This window comes from Phycodurus eques, chromosome 20 (assembly GCF_024500275.1).
Source record: "Phycodurus eques isolate BA_2022a chromosome 20, UOR_Pequ_1.1, whole genome shotgun sequence".
In the NCBI taxonomy this organism is placed as follows: Eukaryota; Metazoa; Chordata; class Actinopteri; order Syngnathiformes; family Syngnathidae; genus Phycodurus; species Phycodurus eques.
This window is the reverse complement of record NC_084544.1, coordinates 15,220,303-15,245,047: the sequence shown is the minus strand read 5'-3', so window position 1 is coordinate 15,245,047 and position 24,745 is coordinate 15,220,303. Positions and strand designations below refer to the sequence as shown.

At 44.2% G+C, this 24,745-nt stretch overlaps 1 protein-coding gene and 1 pseudogene across 1 annotated transcript; one reads left to right on the top strand and one right to left on the bottom strand.

Annotated features, from left to right (window-relative positions):
- The window catches only part of LOC133396153 (protein OSCP1-like), a 112,094-nt pseudogene extending 100,885 nt beyond the window's left edge, over positions 1–11,209 (top strand).
- A 2,562-nt stretch (positions 11,210–13,771) lies between these two features.
- On the bottom strand, positions 13,772–22,859 carry LOC133396152 (protein OSCP1-like). Its single transcript, XM_061665637.1, has 9 exons — positions 22,851–22,859; positions 22,703–22,742; positions 22,045–22,199; positions 21,781–21,845; positions 21,314–21,416; positions 20,233–20,312; positions 20,049–20,147; positions 19,845–19,973; positions 13,772–13,961 (listed from the first exon to the last, which is right to left on the bottom strand). The coding sequence occupies exons 1-9, from the start codon at positions 22,857–22,859 to the stop codon at positions 13,772–13,774; spliced, it is 870 nt and encodes a 289-aa protein (XP_061521621.1).
- Between the last annotated feature and the right edge of the window lie 1,886 nt (positions 22,860–24,745).

Here is a 24,745-nt window from a genome sequence, read left to right as displayed (position 1 = left end):
GGGCAGTGAGACCTGGAAGGGCGTGATTAGGAGGAACGGGCCCCCCGATCGGAACCCGAGCGGTGTTCTGTTATTGGACTACTGTGCTCATCACTGCTTGTCCATACCGAACACCATCTTCAAGCATAAGGGTGTCCACACGTGCACTTGGCACCAGGACACCCTTGGTCGCAGTTCGATGATCGACTTTGTGGTCGTGTCATCAGACTTGCGGACACTCAAGTGTAGAGAGGTGGCGGAGCTGTCAACTGTTGACAGACAAACGGTGATCAGTTGACAGACAAACGTATTGTGAGGGTCTGCTGGGAACATCTGGCAGAATCCCCTGCAGAAGGAGTTTCAACTCCCATCGCCGACAGAACTTTGCTCATGTTCCGGGGGGGCGGGGGACATCGAGTCCGAGTGGATCATGCTCCACACCTCCATTGCTGAGGCGGCCGACCGGAGCTGTGGCGGTAAGGTGGTCGGTGCCTGTCGTGACGGCAATCCCCGAACCCGTTGGTGGACACCAACAGTGAGGAATGCCATCAAGCTGAAGAAGGAGTCCAGTTGGGCCTTTTTGGCCTGTGGGACTCCTGAGACAGCTGATAGGTACAGGCTGGCCAAGCGGAATGCAGCTTTGGTAGTCGCTGAAGCAAAACTGGGGCAAGGGAGGAGTTCGGTTAGGCCATGGAGAAAGACCTCCAGACGGCGTCGAGGAAATGCTGGTCCACCATCTACCGTCTCAGGAGGGGGAAGCAGTGCACCATCAACACTGCGTATAGTGGGGATGGGGCGCTGCTGAGCTCGACTCGGGACGTTCTGAGCCGGTAGGGAGAATACTTCAAAGAACTCCTCAATTCCACCGACACGCCTTCACATGAGGAAGCAGAGTCTGGGTTCTCTGAGGCGGGCTCTCCTATCTCTGTGTTTGAGGTCACCGAGGTGGTTAAAAAGCTCCGCGGTGGCAAGGCCCTCGGGTGGATGAGAATCGCCCAGAGTTCCTTAAAGGCTCTGGATGTTGTGGGGCTGTCCTGGTTGACACGACTCTGCAACATCGCGTGGACATCGAGGACAGTGCCTCGGGATTGGCAGACTGGGGTGGTGGTCTGCCTTTTTAAGAAGGGTGTGTTCCAACTATTGGGGGATCACACTCCTCAACCTCCCTGCTAAGGTCTATTCAGAGGTGCTGGAGAGGAGGGTCCGTCGGGAAGTCGAATCTCAGAGTCAGGAGGAGCAGTGTGGTTTTCGTCCTGGCCGTGGAACAGTGGACCAGCTCTGCACCATCTTTATCCGTGTGCTTACACTGAAGTAGTGCAACTCTAAATTTGGACTTGCCTGTACACAGTGAACCCACGCATATTTGGCATTCACCTAACTCACCTATTTACGGACTTTATTTGAAACCTATCCTTTGTTACTCAATGAAAAATATGTTTTTTGTGCTCAAGCCAAAGCAATGAAAGTATTACTTTGGCACCATCTTGTGGCATCTTGGTGCCAATGAACTATGTTGAAGCGAGTTGAGGCGCTTCATTGAGACAAATGTAGTGCTTTGCCACCATCTTGTGGCCTCTTGGTGCCAAGGAGCAATGTGGAAGTGAGTTGAGGAGTTTCATTGAGAGAAATGTAGTACTTTGCTGCCATCTTGAGTGACATATAGGCAATTATAAACTGCCATTTTACAGTATGTAACATTCATGACATATTTCTTTTCATAGTAGGAATACTCGTCTATGACTTCGGGTGAATTCCAGCTTCTCCGACAAACGCTGCTCACATTCTTGCAGTACACGCACATCCGCGTGAGTTCCTTGCTATCTAAGTGAACACTGATACCAGCTGAAATAAAAACACTGCATCCTTTCTCCACTGTGCTTTCTCATTCAGGTGTCCATTTTCCTCAAAAACAAAATCCAGAATCCCAACGGGCGTTCGCCCTGTCAACCTCAGTGCCTCATAGAATGGATGTTCCTGGGATCATTCGGTGAGAACGTATTGTTTTACGGAAGAATTTGGACTGTTTATCCGAAATGACCGTCATTTCTGTCGTGTCTTTCAGGATATTTGACAATAAGGGACGACAAATGCAGCAGACCCGGTTCTCCTCGGGTGGGAGTTACACCCTCCCCATAAAAGATGCATCATTTGGCCTACATGGCGACATAGTCATCAAACTGGGCGTGAACATGTCTGCACCTCATACCATGTTTTATTTAAAATTTTACATTACACTACATGTGTGGATAACACTCTTGGTTTGCTGTGTTTCTTCCAAATAAAGGTACAATATAAATTTGGGAGGGGAATAATCCAAAGTTCACCCAGTGAAGGTAATGTCACAGTAAAAAAATGTCACAGTAAAAATGTCACAGTAAAAAAAAAGATGATGTTATGTCATCTTCAGTGCATCAGGTATGTTAAATGTTATAACCGTGAAACCATATAAATATAAATTCACGGTAACGGTACGGCAAAAATCACAATTCAGTACATACCTTGGTGTTAAATTCACAGTTCAGATTACATTGGGTTTAGCAAGGGAACAAAATGCAAAATAAACTGCTGACACTGAAGATGAAATATCTTAAATCTTTTCTGTTTCGGAATATGCAACATCAACAGTGTAAATTGTTGATGTTCATGTGGCTAAAGTCCAAAGTACAACTCCAATTCCAATGAAGTTGGGATGTTTTGTTAAACATAAATAAAAACAGAATACAATGATTTGCAAATCATGTTCAACCTGTATTTAATTGAATACACGACAAAGACAAGATATTTAACGTTCAAACTGATCCTTATCAGCTTTAATTATAAACTTGATTGTTTTTAGCAAATAATCATTAATTTCGAATTTTATGGCTGCAACATGTTCCAAAAAAGCTGGGGCAGGTGGCAAAAAAGACTGAGAAAGTTGAGGAATGCTCATCAAACACCTGTTTGGAACATCTCACAGGTGACCAGGCTAATTGGGAACAGGTGGGTGCCATGATTGGGTATAAAAGGAGCTTCCCTGAATTACTCAGTCATTCACAAACAAAGATGGGGTGAGGTTCACCTCTTCGTGAACAAGTGCGTGAGAAAATGGTTGAAAAGTTTAAGGACAATTGTTGAATAAATGCACATAATTTTTCTCATCCATCCATCCATTTTCTGAGCCGCTTCACCTCCGAGGGTCGCGGGCGTGCTGGAGCCTATCCCAGCTATCATTGGGCAGGAGGCGGGGTACACCCTGAACTGGTTGCCAGCCAATCGCAGGGCACATACAAACAAACAACCATTCACACTCACATTCACACCTACTGACAATTTAGAGTCTCCAATTCATGCATGTTTTGTCATGAACGGAACAGAGGATAGGACCCAAAAATGCACGACTCCAAAACAAATGGACAGTTTCAAAACAGAGAGGTTTAATATACGGGCAGAGGTCGGTACACAGGCTGGCAATCCAAAAAAGGCAACCGTATCAAAAAACATGAGGCAAAAAGGCGAGGTTGATTATCGGAACAGGGTCTTGTCTTACTGTGAGTCTTTGACGTGGAAACAAGGAATGCTGGAACGCGACGACAAGGTACAACGAACTGGCGACGAGAAGGAATGAGACACGAGGTTAAATGCAAGGGGTAATTTGGGTGAACGAGGCACAGGTAGTGAAGATGCTCTCAGGAGCAGGTGTGTATGAAACAGGGGGAAGACAAAAACCGGAACACACACCCATGACAGTACCCACCCCCCTTAACAGCCCCGTGGCCCCTGGATGGGCAACGTGGAAGTCCCGAATGAGCGAGTCATCCACGATAAACGCAGACGGCACCCATGAACGTTCCTCATTCTTGGGGAAACCATGGAACTTGAACACCTGGTGTATCATTAACTCTGCGGTATCTTTAGCAGAGCCTCCTTTACCGCAGTCTCAATGTTCAAAACAAAAGCAGAAACAAAACAGGACTTGGACAAAATGGTTTTAGGGTCGGACAAAGAATTCTCTGCGCAGAAAATGCGCGATAAAGCATCTGGCTTACCATTTTTAGAACCAGGTAGGTCGGATAACATGAAATTGAATCGAGTGAAAAACAGAGCCCATCTCGCCTGCCTCGCATTTAATCTCTGAGCATATTTGAAATATTCCAGGTTCTTGTGATCTGTCTGATATTAAAAACGGAGTATGTGCCCCCTCGAGCCAGTGCCTCCACTCCACCAAAGCCACCTTGACCGCCAGCAGATCACGGTCAGTTTTTTTGAGAGATAAGCACAAGGATGTAATTTACCATCCTTGTAAGATTTCTGGGAGAGCACTGCTCCTATTCCAACATCAGACTTCTACCACAAACTGCTGTTTGAGATCTGGTAAAGTAAGGATGGGAGCGGAGGTAAAGCTCGATTTAAGTTTCTGAAAAGCTGCCTGACAAAGCTGGTTCCATACAAAAGGTCTGTGTGGCGAGGTAAGATCATGCAAAGGAGAGGCTATAGAACTGAAATTTCTAATGAACTTTCTGTAGAAATTAGCGAACTCGAAGAACCTTTGTACGTTTTTGCGTGACATGGGAGTGGGCCAATTAGTCACGGCATCAACTTTGCAAGGGTCCATCTTGATTTCACCTGGAGCCAGCACGAACCCCAAAAAAGAAACGGACGCCTTGTGGAACTCACATTTCTCAGCCTTGACATACAGTTCATTCTGCAGTAACTGCTGCAACACAGAGCGGACATGAATGATGTGAGTCTCCTCAACCAGGGAGAATATCAAAATATCGTCTAAATATACAAAAACATCCACATTCAACATGTCACGCAAGGAAAACAGCTCGAAAAGGCATCACCAAATACTTGTAATGTCCCTTTGGTGTGTTGAATGCTGTTTTCCATTCATCCCCCTCCCTTATCCTAACTAAATGATATGCATTTCTTAAGTCTAGTTTGGTGAAAATCTTGGCTCCCTCCAGGAACTCAAAGGCAGTGGAGATGAGAGGAAGAGGATACCTGTTTTTCACCGTTATGTCGTTGAGACCTCGGTAATCGATACAGGGTCGCAGAGTCTTGTCCTTCTTGTCCACAAAGACAAATCCTGCTCACGCAGGGGATGAAGATAGGCGAATAATCCCGGCTGCCAGTGATACATCCACATACTCCTTCATAGCCTTGTGTTCCGGCCCTGAAAGAGAGAATAACCTCCCTCGTGGGGGTGTGGTTCCAGGCAGCAAGTCAACAGCACAGTCATAAGGTCTGTGGGGTGGAAGGGATTTGGCCTTGGACTTGGAAAAAACGTCTTTAATATCCTGGTAACAGGTGGGCACTTGAGATAAATCAGGATCCCCAGATGGGGTCTGTGGATTGTCGTGAGAAACATAGCCCTGAACATCACATGGTGGCTTGAAACAGTTCTGGGCGCAATTGCTGCCCCATGACATAACCTGCCCAGAGGACCAGTCAATGTGGGGGTTATGTAATTTCAACCATGGGTTCCCTAAAATAAGGTAATGATTCATGGCGTCAAAAACATGAAAACTAATGCGTTCCGAGTGAGAATCAGGAAATGTCAATGTGAGTGTTTGGGTGCGGTGAGTATAACTGCCGTCTGCAGCATAGGTGTTGCGGTGGCGTTTTATTTGAAAGGTTCTAAGGTGCATACGTCTAACGAGGAGGGAGTTGAGTAAGTTTGCGTCAGAACCAGAGTCAATTAATACAGGTGTATGAATTTCTTGATCAGGAGAGCATAGTGTCACTTTAGGAAGAACCTGTGTAGAGTCTTCCTTAATGAAATTCAGACTTACCTCTCCCGTGCCCTTGCTACCAGCACCGGCAACTTTGACGTGACAGTTGCTCACGGAATGACCCAACTGACCGCAGTAGAAGCACTGCCCTTCCCTCAGCCGGCGTTGACGTTCCTCAGGGGAGAGACGGAACCTGCCCAGTTGCATGGGTTCATCCGTGGTGACGCTAGCCAGTGGATTGAGACCAGAAACAGGGAATCTGCCTTGGTTGGGCTGGTCACCGAGGCTTGTCCTCCAAGTGCGCGGTGACGCAACCCTCCACCGAACTCCGAATCAGATGCCCTAGCCGCCTCTTCTGGCTCCTCTCGATGTGGAGGAGCAGGGGCTCTTCTCTGAGATCCTCCCGGATGACCGAGCTTCTCACCCTATCTCTAAGGGAGAGCCCGTACACCCTGCAGAGGAAACTAATTTCAGCCGCTTGTATCCGGGATCTTGTTCTTTCGGTCATGACCCACAGCACGTGACCATAGGTGAGGGTAGGAACATAGATCGACCAGTAAATTGAGAGCTTCGCCTTTCGGCTTAGCTCCTTCTTTACCACAAGGGACCAATATAAAGTTCGCATCACTGCAGACGCAGATAAAAATACCACTAGGTATTTATCTCATATAAAACAGTGTGATTGTAAACAGCAGACTGGTGTGGATGCAAAGGCAAGAATTCTCCACCTGAAAATGTTGAAGTGCGAATTACCACAAAAGAAAATTTGAAGCGCTGTCCTTCTGATAAGAAACCAGTTTTTAGAACACCCTATGTGTTGACAAACTGGACCAAATTCTCGAAAATGGGGAAAGGACGTAATAAAATAAAACCCAGGGATAGATACACTGCAGTGTAAAGATTGGAAGTTCATCAAAAAACAGGATCCTGATAAAATCCAATATTTAGACACATGGATATCTGAACACAGCTTTAATGGTCTGTTGAATACACAAAAAAATAGCCGCATTGCAGGAATCAATCATTAAAAAAAACAAAGAAAACCCCTAAAAAAATGAAGGAAAAGGGTTTTGAGAAAACAGAACACTGGATGAGAATAGCCTCAAATAGAGAAGAGGGAGACAGAGAACGGAAAGAGAATGTAGACAAAATAAGAAAAGAAAAAGAATGTGAAAAGAAAGACAGGGAATGTTGAGAGAAGGAAACGGAACAATTAATGTTCCATAGAAAGGAGGATGATGAAACAGGACCAGTGTCGAGGAGAAGAGAGAGAGTTGTTGAAGAAAGTGAAAAAGCGGAAGGTGTAACTGCCCCCCTTTATCCTAAATTACCACCGCCTCCACATTATGAGGCAACAGCACACACAATGACTCGATCAGACGGAACTGAATTGAAATGGTCAAAACAACTGGGAGAATTGCTATATCCCGCACCGACTACTCCACAAATAACTAATATGTCACCTGACCAAGGAGACCTGTATCCAATGATTCAGGAAGCCAACCCAAACAAACAAGATGGTGCCAAACACCCAAGATGGTGCCAACCCGACTATTTCAGTTTATAGGACCCGGACTACGTCAAAATGACCGTGGAAGGACTGGCACCTATAAAGCAGACATAAACCAGTTTGTTAAGGAAATGGAAAATTTAAGGCGCTCATTTAACTTTAATGGTGCGGAAATTCAACAAGTGTGGATGGCAGCCATGGGTCCAGATTGGCATAATATTAGAGGACCATGGAATCCAAGAGATGCAAATGGGATTTTGGCCGAGATAGTCGCGAATTGGGACACCGGGTGCAAGGATTATTTAACAGAGCAACCCAGCGTTTCAGACAGAGAACAAATTATACTGAAATACGAAAACAAAAGGATGACGAGCCTTTTGAGAGTAAGAATGACAACTGTATTCATGACTCACAGCGGCCTGCAGGAGGATGGAGATGTAAATGGACCATTTCAACAGCAGTTGAAGAATGCTCTCCATGCAGGTTCAAAAGACGCAATTCGCAGCTGGGTTAACAAACACTGCCTCGAGGCACCTTGGAGGAGTATGTAAATCCCGCCCTCCATGCTGAAAAAATAATAAAAGATAAAAAGAAAACAGAAGTTTACAGACACGTGTTAGCAATAGAAGATAACACAAATTTAGACCAAGACACATTCAAAGATATGCAACAACAATGTCCCAAAGCTGAACAAGAACTTTGGAAGAAAAATGCCGCAACATTACAAGATGACATCTATTTATGACCAAACAACAAACCTATCCTACCAAAAAAATCGATACAAATGGGCTGCTATATTGAGTCATGGTGTAACACTTGTCTCAACAGGAGGGATGGTGGAGCAGATACATCAACATTATACAACTTATGGCTTTAATTCTTTTTTATTTTTTTTTATTTTTGTAGGGCATGACATGTGAAAGGCACTTTGCAAGGATATCATTCCTCGATATGGCATTCCTGAAAAAATATACAGTGATAACGGTGCCCATTTTGTTCACCAAATTGTGAAAAAGATAGGAGTGATGTTTCACATTGATCTAAAGAATCATCGTGCTTCCCACCCTCAAAGCGCTGGATAAGTGGAAAGGATGAGTGGAACAATAAAAAACAGACTCTGGAGACGGCGTCTGAAGCCAGCGGCAAATGGCCATCATTTTGCAGGACAATGAGGACGTCAGTGGATGTTGGACCAATCAGATGACAGCGATTCCATACTTCCTTTTTGAAATATTGTATAAGTCGGGAGCAAGAACAGATAGCTTTGTTGAGTCTGCACTGTCTCTGCTGAGGCTAGGATAAGCCTAGCTACTGACCCAGAGCTCTGTAAAATGTATAGACTCCTCTGTCAGGTATAAATTGGTTGACTTTTAACACGTCGTTATAATTGTAGCTCTTTCACGAAAACGAACACGCATGGAACCTCGAGAGTAATAGATGATTAAAAAAATCAGGTTCCTACGGTATCAAAAGTGGTAGAAATTGACTTCAATCTGCAGCCAAGAGGGGACATCTGGTGGTGGTGTGGAGATGCAAGACTATTTGATAAATTGCCAAAGAATGTAACAGGTCTTTGTGCCCGAGTGACTTTGTTGTTACCGGTATCGGCATATCCCATGTCTGTACAAGAATTAACAGCTAGTCTATCCACTGTCATGCCAGAACATTGGCGACGTCACAAAAGAGCAGTAGACTGGCAAGGCCAAAACGATCCAACATACATTGACACCGTTGGTGTTCCCCGTGGTGTTTCAAGTGAGTACAAATTAGTAGATCAAATAGCTGCAGGATTCCTCGATCTGTTGGTGGTGTATAACCAACAAAAACGTAGACAGAATCAACTACATCCATTACAACGTGCAAAAATTGGGCAATTGGACACAGAGTGTGTTTGAAGCTGTACATGAACAGCTATCAGCCACATCACTTATGGCATTCCAAAACAGGATAGCTGTTGACATGTTGTTGGCTGAGAGGAGGAGTATGTGATATGTTCAGGAGAACAATGCTTGCACATTCATTCTCAGCAACACAGCTACGGATGGCAGTCTCACCGAGGCCATAAAGGGACTCCGAACTCTTAATGGTAAAATGAAGGAACACTCTGGTGTTGACACATCCATGTGGAACTCCTGGATTAATGCCTTTGGAAAATACAAAGCCGTGGTGTCCTCAATTTTGGTATCAATCGCTGTTTTTGCAGCAATTTTGACCTTGTGTGGATGTTGTTGTAATCCTTGTCTGTGTTCTCTCATTAATAGATTGATAACAACAGCAATCTCACCCATGGAGAATCGAATGGCTCAAATGTATCCTTTACTTGGTCCTGACCCTGAAGATGATGACAGTGATGATGATAATGACGTGCATTATGAACTGCCTGATTTGTTTCGAGATCCAGGTGACTATGAATAAAGATTAACATCGCCTCTGAGTGTAAATGTATTTGTTTTCATAAAAATGATCCTCCAGTCGAACCTCTAACTGAAGTGACTGATGTAAGGTGATTTGAGAATTTGAGTAAATATGTGATAAACAGGAGGGAAATGTTAGAATAAATGTGGACCATCCAGGCTGTTATGTTAAGTTCAAAAGCCAGCATCTGTGATGGTATGGGGCTGTGTTAGTGCCAATGGCATCGGTAACTTACACATCTGTGAAGGCACCATTAATGCTGAAAGGTACATCCAGGTTTTGGAGAATCATATGCTGCCATCCAAGCAACGTCTTTTTCTTGGACGCCCCTGCTTATTTCAGCAAGACAATGCCAAACCACATTCTGCACGTGTTACAACAGCGTGGCTTCGTAGTAAAAGAGTGCGGGTACTCGACTGGCCGGCCTGCAGTCTAGACCTGTCTCCCATTGAAAATGTGTCGCGCATTATGAAGCGTAAAATACGACAACGGAGACCCCGGACCGTTGAACAGCTGAAGCTGTACATCAAGCAAGAATGGGAAAGAATTCCACCAACAAAGCTTCAACAATAAGTGTCCTCAGTTCCCAAACGTTTATTGAATGTTGTTAAAAGAAAAGGTGATGTAACACAGTGGTAAACATGACCCTGTCGCAGCTTTTTTGGAACGTGTTGCAGCCATAAAATTCTAAGTGAATGATTATTTGCTAAAAATAATAAAGTTTATCGGTTTGAACATTAAATATCTTATCATTGTAGTGTATTCAATTAAATATCGGTTGAATATGATTTGCAAATCATTGTATTCTGTTTTTATTTATGTTTAACACAACGTCCCAACTTCATTGCAATTGTGGTTGTAATTACATGAACATTTTGTGTGGGAACCCTAATAATCATCCCATCATACAATAGAACATAATTGCTCCTACCTTTGATAAATATAATTTGGATGGCGAGTTTTGGAAAAAAAAAAAGTCAAGGAAAAATTGTGGCAAGCTTTCATACAGGGAGGGCCAGATCCGCCCCATGGGGCTTAAATTTGACACGTGTGTCCAACATATGCTCTTTTGACACATCTTTCTGCTATAAGTTTTTATCTCCATGCCACAGACAGAAACCGCTCCCAACCCTTTGGCGAAAGAAGAGCTCAATCTACTGGCCCGTATGATGGGCACTGTTGAGATTGAGAACGTGTCCGGTTCTCAAATTGGCTTTCAGATCAACTTGTTGAATTCAGCCCAAGAGGAGGATCAGGGGTACGTGTTTTATTTCTTATCTGTCCTTTTTACCATGATGTGGGTGTTTAATTTGTTACTTATTTTGTTCAATAGAGGAGCTTCAGGTGGAGCTGATGAGTCATTTGGAGTGATAAATATACAAGCCCTGCAGGTAAACGCGCACGTCCATCGTGTGTTTCTGGAACTGCGGCGTGACTGAAATGTTTTCTATTTCAGGATGAACATTCAGCAACTCAGCTGGCTCAAATCGCCACCCTTTTTGCAGAACAAGAGGAAATGCCAGATGATGTGAACAGTCACAAAGAAGATGACCTGCTGGCCATGATGGATGACCTCTGACCCTTGTGACATGTTAATATTCAAATCCTGTCTTCAAACCACTTTCCACTCTCCTGGAGCGTAGCGCATCTAAATAAAATTTTAAACACATTATTTAAAGAAAGTTTGAATTCATTTCTTGCCGTTTTTAACACACTTAATCAAATATTTATTGACGATTATTGCTCTTTTGTATGACCTCTTTTAGAAAAATAATAGCCACAAAGAGCATTTCTTTTACAACAGAACCAAAGTGCAGTTCAGTCGCGCGAGCCCCTGAAGGTCTGCCATTAGCCCGCAGGTGGCGCTGTTGTGTTACTTGACCGGAAGTATGTGACGTATGTATAGACGTCATCACGTCACGTTTTCTGTATCCGGAAGTGTTTGGCATTCTCCCGCGAAGGCGTTTTTTTTGTGCGTATTTTTCAAATGGATTAAAGCGCAAGCTAATGCAGGTACATGTTGGATATTGAACATACATGGACAATAAGTTTTTAATGTTTTTAGTTGTCGCTGTATAGTTTAAATATGAGTTACTGCTAGCCCAAGTACAAAAATGGTTTCAGTAAATGGTAACGAAGATGAAGTTATTAAACTTAAAGTATATTTCACCAGAAAACCAGCAACGTTCGCCTTTATTTGTGCCGCTTGTTCCAATCTGAAATTGGTGTTGCGTGTTTGTGTATCTCTTACAAGTAAACATGCCCACACAGGGAAAGACCTCTTCGATAGAAATTCAGCGAAGATTGTCCCCCCCCCCCCCCCCCCCCCCCCCCCTCCTATGTACTCTATACATATGCTACTCACAGAAAAATTTAGGGATTTTTCGTTTTCAGATTCAATTTCAGATTTAACCTAATATGCACATGTGATAGTGGTTCCTGAACGTTTTACACCAAGTACCACCTTAAAAAAAAATTTTTTTTAAAAATACTTAGCTCTCCAGTACCGCTATAATGACCGACATTAAAACATGTCGTAGGTCTGAGTGTTCATTAAACACGAGACAGTTTTTTTTTTTCCATTAAAAAGTTTATTTTAAATTATTATAAGCCATTTCAACATTATGCATTTTGAAAATTGAAAAAAGAACAAGATCCGGATACAAGCGGCCGAAATGAGTTTCCTCGGCAGGGGTGTCCGGGCTCTCCCTTAGAGATAGCGTGAGAAACTCGGTCATCCGGGAGGATCTCAGAGTAGAAAAAACATGCATTAATTGGAGACTCTCAATTGCCCGTAGGTGTGACTGTGAGTGCGAATGGTTGTTTGTTTGTATGTTCCCTGTGATTGGCTGGCGACCAGTTCAGGGTGTACCCCGCCTCCTGCCCGATGATAGCTGGGATAGGATCCAGCACATCCGCGACCCTGGTGAGGAGAAGCGGCTCGGAAAATGGATGGATGGATAGGAAATAAAGTCAGAAGGCCAATTCTGACCTAATTTCTCTATTAAAAATCATTTCAAGTGTTTCTGTTCTAATTTCTTGGTGGTAAAATTTAGCTTTCCACTTGCTTTGATATAATCCAATATATTAAAAAAATAAATAAAAATCGACAATTTTAATATGGAATTTCACTCTTTCAATGGAACTAATGAAATTAAATACTCAATTCACTGAGATGCACCTCTACATTATTTTTGTAAAGACAGAATTTCAGAGCGACGTAGTAGGCTTTGGGCAGATTTATATGAACAAAAAATACTTAGATATACTGTACTTACCGGTCAGATGATTTACGCTGGTGGCTGCACTGCCCCACTTTCTCTTTTGCTTTTTGCCCTAAACAAAAACAAAACAAAAAAGCATGGAGTCATCACACAAAAAAGCATTTGAGAAATTATTCTTCACTGTTGTTGTTGCTCCACTGTATTACAACGAAATGACTCTGGGACTCACGTAGTTGTCTCTTTAGGTCCAGTCTGGGTACCTGGTTGCATGGATCCGACTGAGCCGCTCAGATTCTTGGAAGTAACTGAGCTGCTCAGCTGGCGTCAGCGACTTCCACTGTGGACATCATCAAAGTGTCATCGCACACATGCAGAACAACACCAGACAAGCGACGAGGACGTGTTTGTCGCAAACACACTCACCAGTTGCCTGAGGACCTTCTTGACAGCAGCGCTGTCTTGCCATGGCGGCCTTCACAAAAGCTCCATGAAGATCATGAATGCATAAGGGGGCTTCTTTTTGTAAGGCGCGGTGGACTTCTCTGTGCATTTATTCCTCTTTGTTCTAATGGAAAAACCAAGCATCAGCATGTCGCCTCTGTGTGCATGTGTCGGGAAAGACATTTTACAGAGAATACTTACTTTGAATTCGATGGCGAAGGTCGAGGAGGATGGAGAACTGGGCCAGGCACAAGCTTGGAAAAGGTCTGTCCTGTTGTACAAACACCTTAAGACGCACGTGTTGTATAACAGGAAGTGTGCGAAGATGCAAACATTCAGTTCGCTACCTCACCGGCCCAACATCCAGGCCCCATTCTGAGACCTCAAACTCAGTGTCCCCCAAGAGAAAAATGGACACGATGTCCTCGTCGGGCCTCGTTGAGGGCACCACAAGCTCTGGATTTATTAAAACATTTGCAATACATTTAAAGTCTATGCTCCGATCCGGCCGCTTCCTCCGCCTCCAGTGCTTCAAGCTGCCTGTACAAGGCCGCCGTCAGGTCCACCTCGGGCCCCACATCCAGGCTCAGTGCGGAGCCCCCAAAGTCTGTGTCCCCCAATAAAATACTGGACACGAAGCCCCCGTTGAGAGCACCGTGAGCTGTGGCGCGGGCACTGCAAACACAAATAAAAACATAGGTCAGTTCTGAGACGTGAGTCATGAAACGACTTTCAAAATAATCTCATGACTGCCACTGCAATATTCTGCCTTTCCTCAGGTTGTATAATGCTCAGTTTGCTTGGAAACAGAGGTGTAGTAACTGTCGTCAAGAATTTGGTACACAATGTAAAGATTTCAGTCCGCTTTTCAGTTTAAGGCGAAATTATGGACAGAAGTACCAAAGCATATTAGGGCCATAACAAAAATTGAAGCTGCTGTGATCCCATTTCCCGGTAGATAGACGAAGGACAGTGGCAAAATATTAGGAACATCTCTGTAAACAACATATAAGTGCATCTCAATGCATCTCAATGCATTTCTTTTTAATTAAAGTTAAACAATAATAACGTATATTATATTATTATATTATATATTATAATATTAATATGATATAATTATATGATACATTATTTTTGTTAAGGCAGAATTTCAGAGCGACGTAGTAGGCTTTGGGCAGATTTATATAAACTAAAAAATACTTAGATATACTGTACTTACCGGTCAGATGATTTACGCTGGTGGCTGCACTGCCCCACTTTCTCTTTTGCTTTTTGCAGTAAACAAAAACAAAACAAAAAGCATGGAGTCATCGCACACAAAACATTTGAGAAATTATTCTTGACTTTTGTTGCTCCACTGTATTATAACTAAATGAATCTGGGACTCACGTAGTTGTCTCTGTAAATCCAGTCCGGGTACCTGGTGGCGTGGATCCGACTGAGCCGCTCAGATTCTTGGAAGTATCAGCGACTTCCACTGTGGACATCACCAAAGTGTCATCGCACACATGCAGAACAACACCAGACAAGCGACGAGGTCGTTTGTCGCAAACACAACTCACCATTTGCCCCAGGACCTTGTTGACAGCGGCGCTGTCTTGCCGTGGCGCAGCGGCCTTCACAAAAGGCTGAAACGCTGCTCCTTCATGGAAATCAGGAATCCGTTCGGAGGTTTTTTGACGGTGGACGTGTCCCCGCATTTCCTCCTCTTCGTGCTAATGAGAAAACAAAGCATCAGCATGTCACCTCTGTATGCATGTGCCAGGAAAGACATTTTAAAGAGAATACGTACTTTGAATTCGCTGGCGAAGGTCGAGGAGGATGGCGAACTGGGCCCGGCACCAGCTCGGAAAAGTTCTGTCTTAATCTCACCACCGACGGTGCGGCGCTGACCTGCAAAAAAAAATTGTTATTAACGTACTTTTTATTACTACTCAGTTGTAACAAGTAACTAAAATTCCTCAACAGCAGAATAAGAAGCACCATAAAACATGATTTAAGATAGGATAATATTGTATCCCCAATGAGCAAATGTCGGTGTAACAGGAGCACACAGTACATTATTTAGCAAATAATAAAAATACATATTCAGAAACAAAGCTTTAGTCAATGACTTTCTTAAACCTAAGTGGCTTGTGACCCACAACCCCCCCAGAGAAAAAAACAGGAACTTGTGTCTATGGATTAAGTTTAATTATTACAGTATGGAATCACATTTCACATGTTCCAAAAATGTCCATGTGCGCATTTGAGATTTATGTATGAATCGTCTCCAACCTGCTCTCGTTAGTTCAGCATCTTGCCCGAGTCCGCGCTCACCACTTCCCAAATGGTTTCCAACCGTCGGTTATCCATCATTACACTCGGAACGGGCTTTTCTTGGTCACTTGGTATTTATGTCTTTCCCATTATTAGGACCGCCCTAAAATAAGTCAACCCGCCAATCACACGGCCAAGACTGGGGTGCTCTTTGTGACGTCACGTGTCAAGTTCAAAGAGCGGCGATGGCTAAGCTAACGAGCGAGCTAGCTAACTGACGGCCAATTTGACCGACATTTTGTACATGACACCCCGAGGAAAATAATAAAAACGCCTCCTTTGACCGTCTGAGACAATATGGTGAGTCTTCTCGAAGGGGCTTGCGATGTAGGCACCATTTTAGGAGCCACAATGTTAAAAACAACAGTCAAAGCGATTTTAGCTTGGAAAAAAATACAAATATATCCATGACACTCCGTTCATGTCCTGTTGTGGGTGGTCGTTTTTGCCAAATACATCACAAATTGGTTCAATTCATCTAACAGCCGTAATACATTCAGACATATTGTGAAATTGAAACAAATGCCAAATGGCGGTACATTTCTTGTATTTACCTCAGGTTTCCATGTTTTCTCAAGTATTGCTGGCTGCCATTTCACAATATTTTGCTGTTAACGGTACAAACCACAGCAAAAATTAATCAGAGTGACTGATTAAGTGTACGCAGAGGTGGCGAGAGAAGCCAAATACTGTACTCAAGTCAGAATAATGTGACTCGTCTCAGTAAAAAGTAGTCCTCCAAATAATTACTTGAGTAAGAGTAAGAAAGTACTAGAAAACTACTCAAGTACTGAGTAACTAGTGAGTAACTTGTGATTTATTTTTTATTTATTTTTTTAATCAGACCATGAATGTCAAATAAAATCATCCATCCATCCATCCATTTTCTACCGCTTATCCGGGTCGGGTCGCGGGGGCAGTAGCTTTAGCAGGGACGCCCAGACTTCCCTCTCCCCAGCCACTTCATCCAGCTCTTCCGGAGGGATCCCGAGGCGTTCCCAGGCCAGCCGAAGGACGTAGTCTCTCCAGCGTGTCCTGGGTCGTCCCCGGGGTCTCCTCCCGGTGGGACGTGCCCGGAACACTTCACCAGGTTGTCCCCGGGGTCTCCTCCACTTGGGGCAGGATCTCATCCCCGACCTGGAGAGGGCACGCCACCCTTTTCCGACTGAGGACCATGGTCTCAGATTTGGAGGTGCTGATTCTCATCCCAGCCGCTTCACACTCGGCTGCGAACTGCTCCAGTGAGAGTTGGAGCTCACGGCTTGATGAAGCCAACAGAATCACATCATCAGCAAAAAGCAGAGATGCAATACTGAGGCCACCAAACCGGACCCCCTCTTCGCCTTGGCTGCGCCTAGAAATTCTGTCCATAAAAGTTATGAACAGAATCGGCGACAAAGGGCAGCCTTGGCGGAGTCCAACCCTCACCGGGAACGAGTCCGACTTACTGCCGGATATGCGGACCAAACTCTGACTCCGGTCGTACAGGGACCGAACAGCCCGTATCAGGGGGTTCGGTACCCCATATTCCTGAAGCACCCTCCACAGGACTCCCCGAGGGACACGGTCGAACGCCTTCTCCAAGTCCACAAAACACATGTAGACTGGTTGGGCGAACTCCCATGCACCCTCGAGGACCCTGCCGAGGGTGTAGAGCTGGTCCACTGTTCCACGGCCAGGACGAAAACCACACTGCTCCTCCTGAATCTGAGATTCGACTTCCCGACGGACCCTCCTCTCCAGCACCCCAGAATAGACCTTACCAGGGAGGCTGACCAGTGTGATCCCCCTGTAGTTGGAACACACCCTCCGGTCCCCCTTCTTAAAAAGGGGGACCACCACCCCAGTCTGCCAATCCAGAGGCACTGTCCCCGATGTCCACGCGATGTTGCGGCGGCGTGTTAACCAGGACAGCCCCACAACATCCAGAGCCTTTAGGAAATCCGGGCGAATCTCATCCATCCCCAGGGCCTTGCCACCGAGGTAGTTAAAAAGCTTCTCGGTGGCAAGAGATATATCAAAGATCAAATCCAGACATAGGAGAGCCCGCCTCAGAGAACCCACACTCTGCTTCCTCATGGGAAGGCGTGTCGGTGGAATTGAGGACGTCTTCGAAGTATTCTTCTCACCGGCTCACAATGTCCCGAGTCGAGGTCAGCAGCGGCCCATCCCCACTCTACACAGTTTTGGTGGTGCACTGCTTTCCTCTCCTGAGACGCCGGATGGTGGACCAGAATTTCCTCGAAGCCGTCCGAAAGTCTTTCTCCATGACCTCACCGAACTCCTCCTTTACCCGAGTTTTTCCTTCAGCGACCACCAGAGCTGCATTCCGCTTGGCTAGCCGGTACCCATCAGCTGCTTCAGGAGTCCCACAGGCCAAAAAGGCTCGATAGGACTCCTTCTTCAGCTTGACGGCATCCCTCACCGTTGGTGTCCACCAACGGGTTCGGGGATTGGCGCCACGACAGGCACCGACCACCTTACGGCTACAGCTCCGGTCGGCCGCCTCAGCAGTGGAGGCGCGGAACATGTCCCCCGCCTTCCCCGGAACATGAGCAAAGTTCATTCGGAGGTGGGAGTTGAAACTCCTTCTGACAGGGGATTCTCCCAGACGTTCCCAGCAGACCCTCACTATATGTTTGGGCCTGCCACGTCGGACCGGCATCTTCCCCCACCATCGGAACCAACTCATCACCAGGTGGTGATGACTTGACAGCTCCACCCCTCTCTACACCCGAGTGTCCAAGACATGCGGCCGCAAGTCCGATGACATGACCACAAAGTTGATCATTGAACTGCGACCTAGGGTGTGCTGGTGCCAAGTGCACGTGTGGACACCTTTATGCTTAAACATGGTGTTCGTTATGGACAATCCGTGACGAGCACAGAAGTCCAATAACAGAACACCGCTCGGGTTCTGAACGGGTGGGGGGGGGCCGTTCTTCCCAATCACGCCCTTCCAGGTCTCACTGTCATTGCCCACGTGAGCATTGAAGTCCCCCAGCAGAACCCAGCGGGACCGCTCTCCAGCACCGCCTCCAAGGACTCCAAAAAGGGTGGGTACTTTGAACTGCTGTTTGGTGCATCGGCACAAACAACAGTCAGGACCAGTCCCCCCACCCGAAGGCGGAGGGAGGCTACCCTCTCGTCCACCGCGGTGAACCCCAACGTCCAGGCGCCAAGCCGGGGGAAAATAAGTATACCCGCACCTGCTCGGCGCCTCTCACCGTGGGCAACTCCAGAGTGGAAGAGAGGCCAACCCCTCTCGAGAGGACTGGTACCAGAGCCCGAGGTGTGTGTGGAGGCGAGTCCGACTATATCTCGTCGGAACTTCTCGACCTCACACACCAGCTCGGGCTCCTTTCCTGCCAAAGAGGTGACATTCCACGTCCCTAGAGCTTCTGTAGATCGGATCACCAAGGTCCCCGCCTTCGGCCACCGCCCAGCTCACACTGCACCCGACCCCAATAGCCCCTCCCACAGGTGGTGAGTCCATGGGAAGGGGGACCCACGTTACTCTTTCGGGCTGTGCCCAGCCAGGCCTCATGGGTGCAGGTCCACCCACCAGGCACTCGCCTTCGAGCCCCACCACCAGGTCTGGCTCCAGTGGGGGGCCCCGGTGACCGCGTCCAGGCAAGGGAAAACAAAGTCCATCTTTTTTCGTCATCATAAGGGGTCTTTGAGCCGTGCTTTGTCTCGTCCCTCACCTTGGACCTGTTTGTCATGGGTGACCCTGCCAGGGGCATAAAGCCCCAGACAACTTAGCTCCTAGGATCGTTGGGACACACAAATCCCTCCAGCACGATAAGGTGACGGCTCAAGGAGGGGGCTTAAAGTGCAGTTTTTCTTAAAGTGTGGTACTTGTACCACTAGTGGGATGTGGGCTCCCTCTCATGGTATATGAAATTGTCACTTCCTCTCCAGTTCAGTTGAATTGAACCTTTTAGTACAGTACATTTGCATTTAGTCTTTAAGAACGGTTTGTTTTTAAAACTTTTTTTTTTAATTTAAGTTATGTGCAATAAAGTTTAAATGAATCATATTAGCACTATTTTTTTCTATATTTGAGCAGTGTCAATGTTCAAACTGCATAATGTTGCAATGGCTTATAATAATTTAAAATATACTTTTTATTAATATGCTTATAATAATTTAAAATATAATTTTTAATGGAAGAGTGTTATCCACACATGTAGTGTCATGTAAACATTTAAATAAGACATGGTGCATGGTGCAGACATGTTCACGCCCAGTTTGATGATTCTGTCGCCATGTAGGCCAAATGATGCATCTTTTATGGGGAGGGTGTAACTCCCACCTGAGGAGAACCGGCTCTGCTGCATTTGTCGTCCCTTATTGTCAAATATCCTGAAATACACGACAGAAATGACGGTCATTTCGGATAAACAGTCCAAATTCCTCCGTAAAACAACACGTTCTCACCGAATGATCCCAGGAACATCCATTCCATGAGGCACTGAGGTTGACAGGGCGAAACGCCCGTTGGGATTCTGGATTTTGTTTTTGAGGAAAATGGACACCTGAATGAGAAAGCACAGTGGAGAAAGGACGCAGTGTTTTTATTTCTGCTGATTTCAGTGCTCACTGAGATAGCAAGGAACTCATGCGGACGTGCGTGTCCTGCAAGAATGTGAGCAGCGTTTGTCGGAGAAGCTGGAATTCACCCGAAGTCATAGACGAGTACACCTCCAATTTAAAGAAATAAGTCATGGATGTTTCATACTGTAAAATGGCAGTTTATAATTGCCTATATGTCACTCAAGATGGCAGCAAAGTACTCCATTTATCTCAATGAAACTCCTCAACTCACTTCCACGTTGCTCCTTGGCACCAAGAGGCCACAAGATGGTGGCAAAGCACTACATTTGTCTCAATGAAGCTCCTCAAGTCGCTTCAACATAGTTCATTGGCACCAAGATGCCACAAGATGGTGCCAAAGTAATACTATCACTGCTTTGGTTTGAGCACCAAAAAAAAGTTTTACATTGAGTAAGAAAGGATAGGTTTCAAATAAAGTCCGTAAAAAGGTGAATTAGGTGAATGCCAAATATGCGTGGGTTCAATGTGTACAAATTTAGAGTTGCACTACTTCAGTGTAAGTACACGGATAAAGATAGAGGCAGAGAAGGTCGCCAAGAAAGCCAGTAATAATTATGGTTGTCAGAAAGTCGAGAGAATATTGTATATGCCTGTAATAATATACTGCATGCTCTGTTTGTGTGTATTGCTGCTCTGTGTCTGTTCAAGTAGCAGTTGTTTTAAGGTTTATGATACCGTAAAACCTATGCTCATGTCCGTTGGCCCATCTATGGCATGTCACATTATATGTTCGCATTTAGCTAGTGGACTTTCAATAGGTGAAACTATATGGTTTGGTCGAACATTTTGGTGTTTAATTCTTTTGTTTTATGCTTCAGTTTTACAGTAAACTTTAACTGGGAGTGACAAAATAAACAGCATGAAACAAGCACACTTTGCCACTTATTTGGAGAATGTGCGAGTGAGAGCGTGAGAACAGGTGCTAAGGAATACTTTAAAAAGTGTGTTTAATCAATTAAAATGTCTTTAAATCGTTTGTTTTATCAGGTCGCAATAGATTGCGGGTTTACAGCTATTGTGAACATATTGTGACCATATCTTTACCACGGGGGGTTCATTGAATTCTGAACAGACTGGCTCAGGTCGACCTCAATGATCTTCCTATGAGTTTCATCCACTTTGTTCTCAACGGCAGGAGTGTCTTTCACAAATTCCCTGATGGTGTCGATATGATTGTATGAGATGAGCAGAGGCGGCACGGTGGCTGACTGGTTAGAGCGTCAGCCTCACAGTTCTGAGGACCCGGGTTCAATCCCCGGCCCCGACTGTGTGGAGTTTGCATGTTCTCCCCGTGCCTGCGTGGGTTTTCTCCGGGCACTCCGGTTTCCTCCCACATCCCAAAAACATGCATAAATTGGAGACTCTAAATTGCCCGTAGTTGTGACTATGAGTGCGAATGGTTGTCTGTTTGTATGTGCCCTGCGATTGGCTGGCAACCAGTTCAGGGTGTACCCCGCCTCCTGCCCGATGACAGCTGGGATAGGCTCCAGCACGCCCGCGACCCTAGTGAGGAGAAGCGGCTCAGAAAATGGATGGATGGATGGAGATGAGCAGAAGGTCATTAGGGCGCGGACAGTGGAAGACTTGATACTTGAAGGCCATGATCATCAGCTCGTAGAGCTGTTTGAAAACACACAAAACATACGTTAAACCTGGGAAATGTGCACGATTTTGCCAATTTTATGTTGCTCATTTGTTCTCATGATCAGTTTTGATTGGCACTGTCATAGAGGTATTCATTGAATATGTTCATCATTGTAACAGTAGCCTACATTGGTGTTCCATACTGAGAACGGTTGTTACCTACCGTGATTGTTACCTTCTCCGTGCTGACCGTCTTCAGCTTCATGATCGAGACGTGCGCCAAGCGAGTTAGTACGACTTTCATTGTCCTGTGTGAATACAGCAGCTGAGGTTTCAAAAGTTCATCCTTGAAGGCTTTACTGAACATGGTCCCGACAATGTCATTCATCACTGTCAACGGGAAGGGACAGAAACACATCGTGGTTGATCCTATATAGTACAGTATGTCACAAACGGGAGTTCACGTGTCACATTTTTGTAAATAATGGTACAACACTGAAATAATGACACTTAGCTACACTGTAGTTAGTGTACAGTATGTACAACAGTGAAAATGTAGTCTTCCCTCAAAATAACTCAACACACAGCCATTAATGTCTAAACCAATGGCAACAAATGTGAAAACACCCCTCGCTGAAAATGTTCAAATTGTGCCCAAAACAGCAATACTGTATTTTTTGCGGCCACCATTATTTTCCAGCACGGCCTTAACCTTCTTGGGCATCGAGCAACATCCACCAGTACTGTGATATCGACATGGAGTGTAACAGGATTCCAGTGGCAATCTGGGAAGCTCTGGAGAATTCCATGCCCACATGCAAGTGTGCACTTAATAATTTTACAGAGTCCCAACCTAAGATTAGTGAACACCTGCTTTAGCATATTGCCTGTACCTCTTTTTCTGTCATTTTCAGACCACACTTCGGCAGCTTTCTGCAGCGGTTTGGTTCCATGCTCTTATCTGAGCATGCCTCCGCAGAAAACACTAAGATGCAACAGGTGGTCAGGATAAGGATCAGCCACGGTGACGCTCAAGCTCACTGGCCTCATGTGGCCTAATGTGCTGGAATGAGCCTGTCGGGGGAAATCTCGATGGGAAGATATTGTGGATGGCTGGTATTGTCTCATCAATAACGTTAAAGAGGACTCATATAAAATCATGCACCAAATAGATTCAGAAAATACATATGGAATCAAGATTACAAGTTGAAAATGAATACTCTTTTACCAATTATGGAATGAAATCCTCTTTTTTTTTATCACTCGTCATTTGTTTTGAAGATATTTTGGGTTGACATGCAGAAATAACATTTTTATTCATTTGGACGCCATCAAGATGAATAAAGACATTTCTTCTTGGTACAAATTCTTTGGAAAAATACCAAATTTATCAGGAGATGGGGATTTGCTCCAAACCCAGCTTTGTTGTTTATGGGAAATTATATTATTTAACACCATGGTTGAAAAAAATAAGTCATTGAAAACTTTTTGGGAAATATTTGATAGAAAATGTATTTTTTTTATTCATCACTTTTCTCTTAATTTATTCTTGCCTTTTATCACATCCTTCAATATTTGTGTATAAAAATACATCTCAATGAATTTGAGTATTGTGGAAAACTTCATTTATTTCATAACTCAGGTAGAAAAGTCATATATGGTTGTTGATTTGATTACAGGCCATTTTGTATCCTTGATGTAAAATTGAAAGAAAAAATATATTTAAATAGATTCTTTCAATAACCAGCAGTGGGCGTGCCTAATTATATGTGTATGTGTATCAGAATCAGAATCATCTTTATTTGCCAAGTATGTCCAAAACACACAAGGAATTTGTCTCCGGTAGTTGGAGCCGCTCTAGTACAACAGACAGTCAATTTACAGAACACTTTGGAGACATAAAGACATTGACAAAAAACAATTGTGCAAAAAGATGCAGAGTCCTCTAGCACTTAGAGCAGTTCAAATGACTAATATTGCAATGAGTCCGGTGCAATGACCATTGTGCAAAGGGCGCTGAGACTTCAAGGAGTGTATGCGGTTTAAAGTGACGAGTAGTGCGATCATCTGGGACAATGTTGGTTGTGCAAATGTTACAGATACTCCTCAATCAGTGTGCAAATTAATTTCATGTTAATATTAGTATAGGTTGACATTTTTCCAGCGGTTTTATGGTGGTATTTTACAATTGTCACCCTGTCCCAAGCACAGGGTTTGGATATATGAAGCTCCATCTTTCTACTAAAAAAATGCTAAAATGGTGTAACTTTTACCATAAATTCCTTCAAATATAAAATAATTAATGATTTCTCATCATATATGCAAAACATTTCAAAATCTGTCTTTTATTTTTACTAAAATAAGTCTGTCCCTTAAAGTTACTGTCATTACCGCCACATTGACCATTTTCATATCAATAAAGTTTATTTATTCAAAAGTTATTCTTTATTTCCCTGTGTCATTTTGTCTTGTCACTCAAGCACATGCTAGGGCAGAGAGAAGTCAGACAATTTCATAACTGCAAAGTAAGCTTTTTCCTCATTTGTACCCTTAAGTCACATAAGATTTTTATTGCATGTCATTACTAAACTACTTGTAGTGTTAATATGTTTAAAGATTTTCCTGTAAAAACTTGATAATCATATAAAAATGTTGTACAGGACCAGCTAGCTGAAAGAAAAATTTAAGCTAACTCTACCAGCATAGTTAGCTTAAAACTTTGAAATGTCATTACCATCACATCATTACCATCACAAGATTAATCCATTTTTAATCAATATGCCATTATAGCGGTAATGGCATTTCTCTAGGGTATCTGACAAAAAGACCAAATTTAAAAATATATATATCTTAAATCAATATATATGGACATGAACAGATTCTGACTCACAGATGACAATTTAGGTAATGTAGTTATATATCGTTTTAGTGACATT